General features: G+C 39.7%; 1 protein-coding gene across 1 annotated transcript in view; it reads left to right on the top strand.

Moving 5' to 3' along the window:
* The window catches only part of SVEP1 (sushi, von Willebrand factor type A, EGF and pentraxin domain containing 1), a 207,297-nt gene extending 193,252 nt beyond the window's left edge, over positions 1-14,045 (top strand). The window contains exons 45-48 of the mRNA XM_061426467.1: positions 1,103-1,198; positions 2,956-3,051; positions 8,644-8,737; positions 13,356-14,045. Of these exons, the coding sequence (XP_061282451.1) occupies positions 1,103-1,198; positions 2,956-3,051; positions 8,644-8,737; positions 13,356-13,377 (308 nt within the window). The 3' untranslated portion in view covers positions 13,378-14,045. The remainder of the gene's footprint in view (positions 1-1,102; positions 1,199-2,955; positions 3,052-8,643; positions 8,738-13,355) is intronic.
* The last annotated feature ends 318 nt before the right edge of the window (positions 14,046-14,363 follow it).

Genomic DNA, 14,363 nt, shown 5'->3' with positions numbered 1-14,363 from the left:
CATCTTTCCTTGGCTTTCAGTTTTCTCTTATCGCGTGTGTTACTTTCCTTAACTTTACAAGTTGGAGTTTTGAAAGCTTGCACATAGACCTTTGGCCCAGTACCTGGCCCCTTCCTGAGTCAGTCATGGCTCCTTAAGCAAGTCTTCTCTCCAGACCTTAGGAGTGTTCTCCAGGCGCTAGGCAGAGCTGTGTCATGACTGGGTCATGAGGTCAACCTCCTGGACACTCAGGTGTTTCAATACAGATGCCAGTTCTAACCAACCATCCTTAGCAGACCCCGTTGCCCCATAAGGAATGAGGCCCCATATGGGATCCTATCGTGACTAATATGGTAAATTTTTAAATCTTTTAAGGAGCTTCCACATTGTTCTCTATTGTGGCTGTGTCTATTTACATTCCTACCAGCAAGATAGGAGGGTTTCCTTTTCTCCACATCCTCTCCAGCATTTATTATTTTAGACTTTTTGATGATGGTTGTTCTGACCAATGACCTCATTATAGTTTTTATTTGCATTTTTCTAATAACTAGTGATAATGAGCATCTTTTCATGTGCCTGTTAGCTCATAGGTTGTAAGAAAATATGCAAACTCCTCTTGAGAGGGGTGCTGAGGAGCTACCTCCTCAAGAAATAGCTCAAGTGTCACTTAAAGTCAGAAGTCAATGAGAGTTGTGTGTCTGTTTACTTGTTTGTATCATCACTTCTTTAAGAGAATGGGGAACCCTGGCAGCACCAGAGAGCTATTAGCCATCAAAGGCTTCCTTTAAGGGAATTTTCAAATCTCCTAGAAAGGCATTTCCCCTGGTCCAGATAAACGGAGACAATCTTTTATAAAAACCACTTTGTTCTCTTTTGCCCTGAATCCCCAAACTACTAAAATGTTTGATAGTTATAATCTCAGAACTACCCAAACTTGTTTATGTCCCTCCTGAGCCCCTCACGTTCATCCCCAGCCAAATCTTGAAACTGGGTTTCGTTTCTCTTCCTTAAGACTTGATTCAAGGAAATAATCTGAAATGTAAATGATCAATCCTGTTTTCTGACAACCAGCCTTGCCTTCCCGAATCCCCTAGATTTACGACCCATCCTGCTTGTTTTCCAGCTGTTTGTCGATTCCCATGTCAGAATGGAGGGATCTGCCAACGCCCAAATGCTTGTTCCTGTCCAGACGGCTGGATGGGTCGCCTCTGTGAAGAGCGTGAGTCTGTCCTCATATCTTACAAATTGTGTCCTAAGATTTTACTTTGAGTTCCAATGGTTTGCCTGGAAGCTGTCAACTTAGGGGCATTACTAGGAACTGGCTTTACTAGTGGCAGGAATTTTCTTGCTTAAATCCCGTAACACACCAGACAAAGGGCTGAGAGCTTATCTACATATGTCATTTCATTGCAGAAGATCTAGAATATTACAGATCTTGAAAATACAGTTATCAAAATCCATCTAAGGCCATCTCCACCTGCCTACAGATTTCCAGGAACCTTCTTGGGAAGGAGCTTATAATAAAGGGTTTCCCAACCTTGGTCTCCCTTTATCTCAAGTCCATTTATCTTCTGTGCTGCTTCTTGCTACAGTTAGTGTAAATTCATGGCATTGCATAAAATTGTACTTTGCAGGTAAGATAGGGAGCCCATCATTCATTAAGAGTAGCTCTTTGCAATTAAAAAAGAATAAATTGGTACTCCAGTAGCTAGACAATGCTTGATACTTTAATACAGAATTTCAGTCCTCAGGAAAAATACATTTAAATTTGAGTTTCCAGGAGAATGTGAAAAAGTGGCTTTAATTTTTTTAATGTCTAAACTATACTTTGTTTCAAAATCTTTAAAATATATATACACATGGATAAACTTATTGGGAGTGTATTAATCACACTGAGTCATTAATATGATGGCCATTGGTCTATATCAGTTTTTCCTAAGGCCAGACATTTTATTAGAAATTCTGAAACTTTTTAAAGTGTAAGTATTTCAACTAATCAAGAAAGGAAAATATACAACGGAAATCAGTTTAGGATGCTAATTGCTCACCAAAGCAAGTGTTCTCACGGTGATTCAGAAAGAAGAGAATTTTTCCTTCTTCTTCTCCCCAGTCCTACCTTCCTACTTAGGGCTTCCACGTGTGACCTACTAGAATGCCAAGGATCATCACAGGCCTGGCTTTGCTGAACATGTGCCTTTGATCAGTGCATTTGATCAGGGCTTCCCAGGCTTTCCTATGCTTACAGACAACCAGGGAGAGGGCCAATGCGGGTTCTGATTTGGTAGATCCAAGACAGGACCTGAGATTCTGCATTTCCAGCTAAGTCCTATGTAATGCCAATGTTTTGGTCTTGAGAACCATGCTTTGAATACCAAGTCAATAAACAGTCTCACTTCTTTTAAACAGATAACACCTCTTTACGGACCTCAGGGATTTCTAGTAGGAGAAATGATTGCCATGCAGAATGTCAGGGAGGCCAGATTCAGTCACCATTAGGCCTCAGCTCCAAGGAAATAAAGGGTGGCGGCTACTAAAGTGTTGCCCACACCAGCCCACGGAAGAGCTTATCTGACTGCCATTTTCACATTTAATTACAGCCAAGAAGAGAACCTCAAGGCAGCCAAACCCTCTTAGAGCATTTTATGTAATTTGTAATGGAAATTTGAAACGATAATGAATGAAAAGCATTCTGCTTATTTTGTGAAGAGAAAGCAAAGCGCTTAGCAGGCATCAATTTCAGTGTGTCCTCTCAGAAAGAGTGCACTTGGCATTGGAGTCGTTACACGAGGCTAAGGGTCCAGATTGACTTTCTGGATTGTGTTTTCCCAATAATACTGATTAATAAACACAGCATATACGGGAAGGTTATTTAGTGGGTCATCTAAGGTTTTACTCCTCCTGGAAAATATCTTTGGAACACTCGATCATGTCTGAGTGTGTGGGTTTTGATCCAGTCCTTTTTGATCTCCTTTCTAGCGATCTGCATTCTTCCCTGTCTGAACGGCGGTCGCTGTGTGGCCCCTTATCAATGTGACTGCTCACCTGGCTGGACAGGGTCCCGCTGTCATACAGGTAGGCATCCTGGCATAGTTGGTTTTATTGGTGCCTGGGCTCCATGAAACCCTAGAGAACACTGATGAGTGTGACTCAGATTCAGAGGTGGCAGTAAAACAGAAGGGTATCAGGGTTTCTCACGAATTCCTCAAGATGGTCTCTTGAATGGTGGTCTCAGTGCTCAACCTATTTCTACCTCAGCGACACCTCTCAGGGTGGTATGACAAATAAGAGCATCTGAGTTAACTCATTGGTCAGCCTTCTTCATGTCATTTGCTCTGTGTTGCACAATGGAGAGAAAACATAATGCAGAAGTTCAGAAGAATATTTAAATCTCTATGAAGCTAAATCACTAAATTTGCAGTAACTATTTGGAAAGAACGGACTCTAAATAAATACAATTGAAGTTAAAGTGAAATAACTCAACAAGAGATGGTTCCTTATCATGGAAGACAGTAACAAACTATTGTTGATTTGTGATAAACATGTCCTCATAGCGACCCATGCTCAAATACCTGCCTATCCACTATACTTTGCTGTCTGTTGAATTGCTTGATTTTGATCTTTCCCTGCCCTCACTAGATTGTATGCCACTGGTAGGCAGGGATATTTGTGATCTTTATATTCTCAGTAGCTAGCATAGTGCCCGCGTATGACAGGTTTTTCAGTAATTGTCTAAATAATCCCACAGTCTAAAATGATAGATTTTTTTAACCTTTTTAATGTCCTAATTGTCAGGCAACTGTTAAAAGCATAGAACTCACTGTATTTATTTTGCATTAACTCTAACCCTTACTATTGCTCCTGTAAATAATAATTATACCACTTCCTATGAGGTTAATTGTAAAACAGAGCAGGCCAACTGACACCAGAGCTTGTCACGAACTCTAAGGCTCAAGTGACTGTATAATTTAGCCTCCAAACTGGGAGGTTGGGAAGATGAAAGGGGCTATTAAGAAGCAAGTCAGGGAAATGGGAGTCAAAGTTGCAAAAACCCCAAATCAGATGTGCAGCCACCCCACATAAAGCCAAAAGTGAGCCATCCATGAGTGTAGGAAAGAAACAATGTAATACTGGAGGCTAAATTTGAAGCTTTTATTTGAAACTCTTGATTTTTTTGCATTTCTCCATTTTTATTTTCATCAGAGAAAAGGCACACGTCAAATGAAATGGTACAGGGGTTGACTCCTGATGTATTATCACTAATGCTCTGTTGTAAACCTTGTTGATTTTAGAGTACCATAGATGAGCTTTGGGTGGTGTAGGAACCCATGACATTTCACTCTTACATTAAAAGTTTGATATGTATGTATCTTGCCGTATAAGTGGGCTTATAACTTTCACTAAAGTCTCAAAGAAGCCTCCTGTAACACCCCTTAAAATCTGATATCACCATCCCGTGTTCTCACTTATTATTTAATAAACTTTTATGGAAAACACAGACAACTTTTAGATTCCTTTAATGGCTTACATTGGTTATGACTCTGTTGGTTATAGAGGAAAGGAACCAATTTGAAATACCTCGAGAAAAATTGGGAAAAACAAAATGAAATAAAAATAAAAGAAAAAGAAGGGCTAGAGTAAGGGGTATTTGAAAGTCTTAAAGTAATGTTTGGTATTTCTTTATCACAAATCAACCTTGATTTTTAAACATTTTTTATTTGTTTGTTATCTTGCTATGCTGGGTCTTTGTCGCTGTGCGGGCTTTCCCCTAGTTGCCGCAAGCGGGGGCTCCTCTCTAGTTGCGGCTCCGGCTTCTCACTGAAGTGGCTTCTCTTGCTGCGGACCACAGGCTCTAGCGGTCTACTTGGCCTTCAGTAGTTGCAGCTCCCAGGCTCTGGAGCATGGCTCAGCAGTTGTGGCACACAGACTTAGTTGCACCTAGGCACGTGGGATCTCCCCACATCAGGGGTGGAACCCATGTCTCCTGCATTGGCAGGTGGATTCTTTATCACTGAGCCAGCAGGGGAGCCCCCAACTTTGCTATTTATCTATATTTCTCATGCATACAAAATTGAACCTATCTGCAAACCAGCTTTGCCCTTTCCCAGGCATCTTATCTCTGTAGGTGTTGGCAGCCTGCTTCCAGATGGAGACACTCGTAAGTCGCCCTCCCGCTTCGTCTATCAGTATCAGCACTCCTTTCTGTTTCTTCCCACTCCATATCTCTTGCATCCTACTCTATCTCCACTATCACCAACTAGTAGAAGACCTTTCCTCTGGATCACTGCCAGAGTCTACTACTTAACCTTCCCATTTCTATTTCCAAAATAACACCATTACACACGGCTCTGGGCATATCTTTGCCCTGTTTAAGAACCTGAGATGGTCGCTTGTTGGCTCCACATCCAGCCCAGATTCTTCTGCCTCCTGAGGCACTGCGTGGACCGGCAGCAGCACAGCTGATACACTTACTTCCCTTCCTGCCAGTCGCATCTTGTCCCCTGCAGACATGGCTACTGCCTGTTCCAACTCACCTCCAAAGGCCTGCCTAAGTTTCCTGTTATCCCTAAACTTGCTCTCTACCACGGAAATCTGTTTTCTAACATTCCATCTCTAGACATTACACAGTTAGCTAGAACCACGCCATTTAAGGATCTTCCCTGGTCACTCAACAATAAAGAATCCACCTGCAATGCAGGAGACGCAGGTTCGATCCCTGAATCAGGAGGATCCACTGGAGGAGGAAATGGCAACCTACTCCAATATTCTTGCCGGGAAAATCCCATGGACAGAGCCCAGCAGGCTAAAGTCTACAGGGTCACACAGAGTCAGACACGACTGAGGGACTAAACACACACACACGCCATTTAAAGCTCAATTGATCTGACTCATTTGGATTTCTTTTAGTTCCTTAGCTCCTGACATTAAGCACCTGCCTGACATGAGCCATACAGTCTTTATGGTTTTCAGTTTTGCTGCAGCTACCTCAGCAAAGACCCCACTTACATCCATTAGGTATTAAACATACAAAAGGGTATAAAACAGGAGATCTTGCTCTCCAGAATCCAGCCTAGAAAAGAAGAAGGGATGTAGAATGGCCTATAGCAGAATGGCCTGTAAGTATGTGACTGGAGGCGAATTGAACTCTCTACATATCAATAGTAAAATGAGTAAACCATCCCAAATGTAAAGTGAGGTCACTCAGTCGTCGACCCAGGGATCGAACCTGGGTCTCCCGCATTGCAGGCAGGCACTTTATGGTCTGAGCCACTAGGGAAGTCCCAGTAGATGTTCAGAAAAGGATTCACAAGCGTAGAATCAAAGGAAGAACAAGGTGGAGCTCATTCCAGACAAAGGCATAGAAGTGTAACACAAACTTGATCAGCTAACTAGAGCCAGAGCAGAAGCCATAGAGGCCGTGGAGGGGTATGACCGGAAGTGAAATATAAAGCTAGGCAGAGCCAGATTAGGAAGTGCAGTGTGTACTTAATTATGTCTTCTGAGCCACAGAAGCTGTTAAAGGGACTTAAGCAGGAAAATCATGTGATTAGATTTTCTTTTAGAAAAATTATTTTGGGAACAGTACAGAAAAGGGCAGAAAGCTAGCCTTAAAAATAGACTTGTTAGAGACTTATCCCAGCCTGAACTGGCAAGAGGTAAAGAATCTGCCTGCAGTGCAGGAAACCTGGGTTCGATCCCTGGATCGGGAAGATCCTCTGAAGAAGAGATGGGCAGCCCACTCCAGTCTTCTTGCCTGGAGAATCCCATAGACAGGAGCCTGGCGGGCTGCAATCCACAGGGTCCTAAAGAGTGGGACATGACTGAGTGACTAACACTGACATTCAATGAAGTCTAGAGAAATGGTGACCAAAAAGGATATATTTGAGAGAAGATAGATGAATCCACACTACCTGGCTATAGATTTATTGTGGAAATAAAGGTCTAAGGAGAGTTAAGGTTGACATTTCCAGTTTAGGCTTCTGAGTGGAAGATGGTGCCATTTACTGAGACAGGGAACCCAAAAGGAAGAGCTTTGAAGGTACAGATAAGGAGTTAAGTAAGGACAGGCTGAGTTTGAAGATACAGATAAAGAGTTAAGTAAGGACAGTTGAGGTTGAAGGTACAGATAAGGAGTTAAGAAAATACATGCTGTGAAAGAGGAACTGGAAACACATTCCATTATTCTTACCTGAAAAGTTCCATGGACAGAGGAGCCTGGCAGACTACAGTCCATAAGGTCACAAAGAGTTGGTAAAGACATGACTGAGCACGCGTGCATGCATGCGCAAGAACACACTGAGTTTGGAACACACAAGGGAGAGGTCTGACAGGCACTTGGATGATGTATCTTCCCAGAAGATACACTGCATTGAAGACAGATATTAGTCATCACTGGAAAACTTTTGTGGAAGAAAAGAAATCTGTGCAGAAGGTGGCATGAGAAGGTGCCCAGAATGGAACGTTGGTGTCACCCATGTTATAGGGAAGGAGGAAGGTGTTAAGCTTTTACATGGAGAAGTGAAAAATAATAATTTTTAAAAATTATTAGTACAGTCAGTTACTGCTAAATTCATGGTATTGAAAAGGAGTGATTTTTTAACATTAGCAAACAGCTATGGAGAATTAGTTGTAGATTATTGAGTTTTATTTTTGCTATTCTTGACCCTGCTTCATTTCATAATTTCCTTTTTGTTATATTGCAAATATGTGCATTTTGTTGGCTTGCTTGTCAAGAAAGCTCACCAAGAGCAAAGACTGGTGTTTTCATTCTTATCCTCTCTCAATGCTTATCAAGTGCCTGGATTGCTGACGTTTTCCCTATATTTTACGAATGAGTGATAAAGAAGTGACGTTTCTTTATCTGTCACCAAAGATGAGTTTTTCATCTGGGGAAGCCTGCATTTCCAAGCTATAATGAGACTGAAATGTTTCTCATTTCCAACTTTCTCCTAACAGGCATCTTATTTTTTTATTTGATACGTTAAACAGGCTGGTCTTCATCTGTTTTTAGTGTCCTTAGGTTTTTTAACAAGCAGATTCATGGAGAAGAAGAGTTTGACCCTGAGACTATGGACTGTGAGAAAGATGGCTGTATAGTAAATCTCTCAGCTTTCACTCAGGGTTACATCAGTGGCTCATTTTTAACTCGACCCCAGTCTGTAAGTCCAATTAAAGTTGGTAAAAGCCATGAAATACATTTCCTAGCAAGCACAAAGGGCTTTTGAATCATTTGTTATGTTAGCCAGTCTATGTGCCTGATCTAGTGTCGTAAGAATTAACATCTGATATAACGACTTCATCAGTCATAGTTCATTGCTGGCTCTCTCAAGAGCTCGACAGTCTCATTGAGCATATGAATAATTTTCAGTTCAAAACTGTCAAATTAGTTACATAAATAATTAAAGAAGAGAAAAATTAGTGGACTCAGAGTATGCAGGTAGAACTTAAGCTGGGATTTAAATATAAAGATCAATTCTTGCTTGGAAGTGCAGAGGGAGGTGATACCACATAATAATGTGAGATTGAGCCAACTGGCAGGATGTAGTCCATGAGGAATGGTGGCAGCTGGAGCAGAGAGCAGAGTCAAATCTTATTCTGTATGTCTTCATGAGCATCTTCGTGATTGCTTAGTATTCATTAAGTAAACGCATGAATTTTTCATCCCAGCTGTCTGCCAGTCTCCCTGCTTAAATGGTGGAAAATGCGTAAGACCAAACCGATGCCATTGTCTCTCAGCATGGACAGGACATGACTGTTCCAGGTAAGACAACCAAAAACTACTATTTATCTACAACATGAGAGGACTGAAATTCAAGTTAAGTTGCCCCAAGAGCCAGAAGATATCTCTGGTTTGAAGGTAAGCATTTTGTATCCAGAAATATCCATTTTGAGATTTGAACTAAAACCAAATGAAGAAGTATTACTTAATATTTGACAGATAAAACAATGATTTCTCAAAAACACACATTTATTACAGCACAAATACTAAAATTGAAGCAACACAATTTTAGAGGATTAGAATAGCCTCTGCACAAGGAGGACATGCAAATTTGTGTAGTTTTTTGACAAAGAGAAAGGGGTTAATTAAACAAGTTAATAACGCCTTCTTGAATGGTAGATTTCACCCTTCATAAGAAAGGATACAAATAAATGATGAACTCAATATGGTTTACTGATGTTCATTTGCATTCCTATTTATAATAAAAATAGTATTGATGATAAGGAACATTTATTTTTAAAGTCAAAATTTTTGTTCCATATTTTTTACAGTATATATAGTCAGTATTTAATGGACTAGAAGAAAATTTATGTAAAAATGTGTTCTAGCAATTGATTTCTCATTTGTAAGCAGATAAATATCATAGTTGAGAAAAGATTATCCCAAAATACAGGAAAAATAGTTTGAAAGTTTAAATATCATAAACTTTTTATTGAAGTATAATGGACATACAACATTGTATTAGTTTAGGATATTAGTATAACATAGTGATTCAGTATTTCTATATGTACACATTGTGCAGTGATCACCCAGTATAGTTAACTATGTAAGTCCACGTATGTAGTTATAACAATTTTTTTCTTGAAATGACAGTTTTTAAGATCTACTGCTCTTAGCAACTTTCCAATGTGCAGTACAGTATTATTAATTATAATTGCCATGTTATATATACTATCCCCATGACTTACTTATTTTATAACTGGAAATTTGTGCCTTTTGACTCGTTTCACCCGTTTTGCCCAACCCCCCCACCCACCTCTACCTCTGGCCGACCGCCAATCTGTTCTCGGTATCTGTAAGTTTGGTTCTGGTTTTTGTTTTTAGATTCTACATATAAGCAAAATGATACAGTATCTGTCTCTCTCTTTCTGACTCATTTCACTTAGCCTATTCACTTTCATTTTTCACTTTCATGCATTGGAGAAGGAAATGGCAACCCACTCCAGTGTTCTTGCCTGGAGAATCCCAGGGACTGGGGAGCCTGGTGGGCTGCCGTCTATGGGGTCACACGGAGTTGGACATGACTGAAGTGACTTAGCAGCAGCAGCAGGAATGACCTCAAAGTCCATCCATTTGTCACAGTTGACAAGATTTCATTCTTTTTATGGCTTAATAATATTCCATTGTGAGGCGTGTGTGTGTGTATTTATAAAGAAAATTTTCTTATCTGCTCATTCATTGATGGGCACAGGTTGTTTCCATGTCTTGGCTATTGTAAATAATGCCAAAATGAACATGGGAATGCAGACATCTTTTCCAATTAATGTTTTCATTTTCTTTGGATAAGTGCCCAGAGAGTTGCTGGATCACATGGTAGTTTTATTTTAAATCTTTTGAGGAAACTCCATAATATTTTCTACAGTGGCTGCACCAACTTATACTCCCACCAGTAGTGCACAAGATTTCCTTTTCTGTACATCTTCAACAATGCTTGTTATTGCTTGCCTTTCAGATAATAGCAATTCTAACAGGTTTGAGATAACATCTCATTGTAGTTTTAATTTGTATTTCCTGATGGTTAGTGATGTTGAGCATCTTCTCATATACATCTGTAAGTTCTTTATGTAGTTTGAACATTAACTCATAGGATATATGGTTTGAAAATACTTTCTTCTATTCAGTAGGTTGTCTTTTCATTTTGCTGATGTTTTTCTTTATGGTGCAGAAGTTTTGGGTTTGATGTGCTCCCACTTGTTAATTTTTGCTTTTGTTGCCTTTGCTTTGATGGCAAATCCAAAAAAAAAAAAAAAATGCTAAGGCTGATGTCAAGGAGCCTATGGCCTATGTTTTTCTCCTAGGAGAAAGAAGAACTTATGGTAACTTCTTTTACCATAAGTTAATTAACCATATATATGTGGATTTATTTCTGGGTTCTCTATTCTGTTTCATTGATCTATGGTCTGTTTTTTATGCCAGTACCATATCATTTTGATTACATACTGCATCATACCATTGATAAAATATTTTCAATATTATAACATTGTCCACATAAATATTTGCAGTGTTGGAATATTACCAGCTCTATTTAAAATTTTTAATATACATCATTATATTACATCACTTAGATTTGTATTATGTACATTTACTTCTATATTATAGGAATCATTAAAAAATGGGTATTTCCATATTCATTTTTTTAAGTGAAAAATTCAGTTAACTGGAAAGAGTATTTCTTTTTTCATGTCCTTTTATTTAATTTTGATTGGACTATTAAAGTCAACTTGCCAAGACAAAAATCTATTTAAATACAAACTTAATTATTGAAAATATCTGTTTCATGCTAGTGAATTTCTTTATATCAACTCAAGTATATGCATCTCTGCAGAAAGAAAAAAAATTGAACCCTGAAGGACAAATTTGGATTCTACAAGTATATTTAGAAGTTTCTAACAGAAAAATGATAGTTTTACCTGAGAGCAGAGTTGAAAGAACTTAAGAAAATGAGAATCAAACTGGAGAGGATTTCTGGGGAAATGAAAAAAGCAAAGAAAAGAAAAAGCAAAGATAGAAACAATGACAGTGACTCAAAAAGGAACAGGAAGTATTTGTAACATTCTTATTTTAAGCTTTATGTTTCAGCTACTTCATCTTACAGATAAATAAAGGAAGCTCAGAGTTTGTGTGGTTCTCTAATACCAAAATACAATTGACCGTTGAGCAAATGAGTTTGAACAGCATGAGTCCACCTATATATGTATTTTTTTTCCAATAGATCCATAATACAGATCTATACAGTCTTCAGTTGGCTGAATCTGTGGATGTGGAACCACAGATACAGAGGGCCAACTGATGGTAAAATCATCCACCAATTTTTGACTGCTTAGCGGGTCAGCACCCCTCACCCCTGCATTATTCAAGAGTCAACTACCCCTACAGGAACTTTTTCTTGACCAGAGAATATCCAGAAATAACTTACTTTATAAACAACAAAATGCTATTAATAAAGGTAATAAAATCTAGATTTTTTTAATTCAAAAGCGTGATAAAGGAATCAAAAAAAAAAAATGATGGCAAATTCAAGGAAAGATCAACCCAGAAGACCCAGCAGCCCCCCTCTCCTTATACTGTGATGGGTTTTAAAGGAGACCTGTATTAGCTAGGACTCTGTTATTGCAACTCCAAGTGGCTTAAGCAAAGAAAGGACTCTGTTATCACAATAATGAGACCTCATATGGAATCCCATACATGGGTTGGCTGAGCATGAGGGCAAACAGACTGAGGACTTGAAGACATCTAAAGTCTCTCCCCTCCCATCTCACCTGTCTCCAGCATCTTCTCCATCGTCACAATGCAGAGCGCTTTCTTCTGCTTCTCAGTTCACGTGGAAGGACCCGCTGCCCACAGAAATAATGTGCTGATCCATTTTAAAACTGCAGGAGAAGAACTCATTAGCCCAGATTAATTCAAGGGTCCACCATGGATCAGTCAGTGGTGATCCTAGGTTGGGTTATTCTAATGTGAAAGTTCATTTTGCTAAAACTTTTACCATGCCTTTGGGTAAAGGGTAGAGACTGACAATTCATTGATGAAAGAAAGGTGGAATATAATTTCCTGAAATGGGATGGAGAGAAAGCTTTTCTGAGAAATCAAAGCAATAAATGTTTACAAATACTTCTTTCTCTTTTGTAAGATTGAGTGCCTCAAAGATTGTCTCCCTCATACTTAATAAAGACATAAAAATTGATGCTCATGGTAAAGAATCCACTGACAATGCAGGAGACCTAAGAGATACGGGTTTGATCCCTGGGTTGGAAAGATCCCCTGGAGGAGGGCATGGCAACCCACTCTGATATTCTTACTGGGGAAATCCCATGGACAGAGGAGGCTGGCAGACTGCAGCCCAGGGGTCTCACAGAGTCAGACACGACTGAAGCAACTTAGTACAGCACAGCTGGTTGACAGAGTGATTTTCAGGCGTCGTGACAGCTGGTGGAGAAGTACCCTGTGGCATTCATTAAGTCCCTCAATCTGTAGCCTTCTCTCCTGATGAGTCATTCCCAAATGGTTCAGTCCTCAAGGCAGATACTGTGTTTCCTCTGACTATGCACACAAAATGGATCCTAAACAAATGCCGTAAATAAAAACCGTAGACAGTTCACACTGTAAGAGACCTTCAGGTTCACGAAGTCCAAAGCCCTCATTCTACAGATGAGCAGATTATCAGAGCAGATGAGTGACAGAGCCAGGACTAAAACTCCAGTGTGCTGGTACGTTAGTACTTTTTCTCTGTGCCCCTTCGTTTTCTCAAGGAATGACCCCCATCCATCCAAACCACATCACAGGTGACGCCAGGTATCTGAGGCTGTCAATTTGTGTTTTAATCAGCCCCCAAACAGCTGTTCCCCTTTCTTTACTGTTGAATCTTTGTTTTTTGTTCTAGGAAAAGGAGGACTGGGTTTTAACCACCGCACAACCAACCAGCTCTCCTGAAATGCAGGATCATCTCTTCCTGGCAGTCCTGGACATCACACAATTTACGTGAAGACTTTCCAACACGGTGCTGGGTCTTGTCTCATTTCAGTCGACTTGTTACTTTGGGTTGACCCTTTTATTTTGTGTTATAGTTTGTTATTTCTTGTGACATACCTTCTTACATGTTTCCATTTTTAAATATGCCTGTATTTTCTATATAAAAATATATTAAATAGATGCTGCTCCACTCTCACAAAATGTACATACTCTGCTGTCTATTGGAAGGTTCCTGGTATACATTTTTATTCAGTTACTTAAAATGATTTTTCAATTAAAATATATTTTGCTACTAAATAATGTTTTTCCAGTAGTGCCATTTTGTGAAGGAAAAAAGAAGAGGATTCGTGACTGGTGCCGCTAGCATATAATGAGATTACATGGAATGTACTGAGAAATGACAGTAAAGGAGACCCCTTCATGCTGGATCCATCATGTCTACAATATATGTAACAGTAAAAGTTTCCTTTTATTTAATTAGAAAGTAACTATTGCACCTACTATCCTCCATGCAAAACACTGTTCTGGTGCTGAGGGAAGCCTGACTAATTCCTTCCCCAGCATTTGGAAAGCTGTGGGCATCAACTTAATGGATGGGGGAGGGGGGGGGAAACATGACCATGGTTCACAAACTAAAGTGCTTCACTTCCTTCTCTCAGTTGGAATAAGAAATGCAAGAACTGGAAGATTAACAGAGAGCCCATTCCTGGGTCATAATCCCACCACTCACTGCTTTGGGAGAAAGGAGATTGGAATAACACAACAGGAAAGGGGAAAGGGAAAGGCAAATGGGGAAGTTGCCACAGTTGTGCTCCTGGTTCCACCTCCAAAAAAAAAAAAAAAGAACTGAATTTGCCTAAGGCAGAGCTGAGCTGCCCCTCCATTCCCACTGCTTCCCCCTAACTCCATCACGATCCTT

Source organism: Bos javanicus, chromosome 8 (assembly GCF_032452875.1).
Source record: "Bos javanicus breed banteng chromosome 8, ARS-OSU_banteng_1.0, whole genome shotgun sequence".
Classification (NCBI taxonomy): domain Eukaryota; kingdom Metazoa; phylum Chordata; class Mammalia; order Artiodactyla; family Bovidae; genus Bos; species Bos javanicus.
Note: the sequence above shows the minus strand (reverse complement) of the source record. Positions and strands in the feature narration are given on the sequence as shown.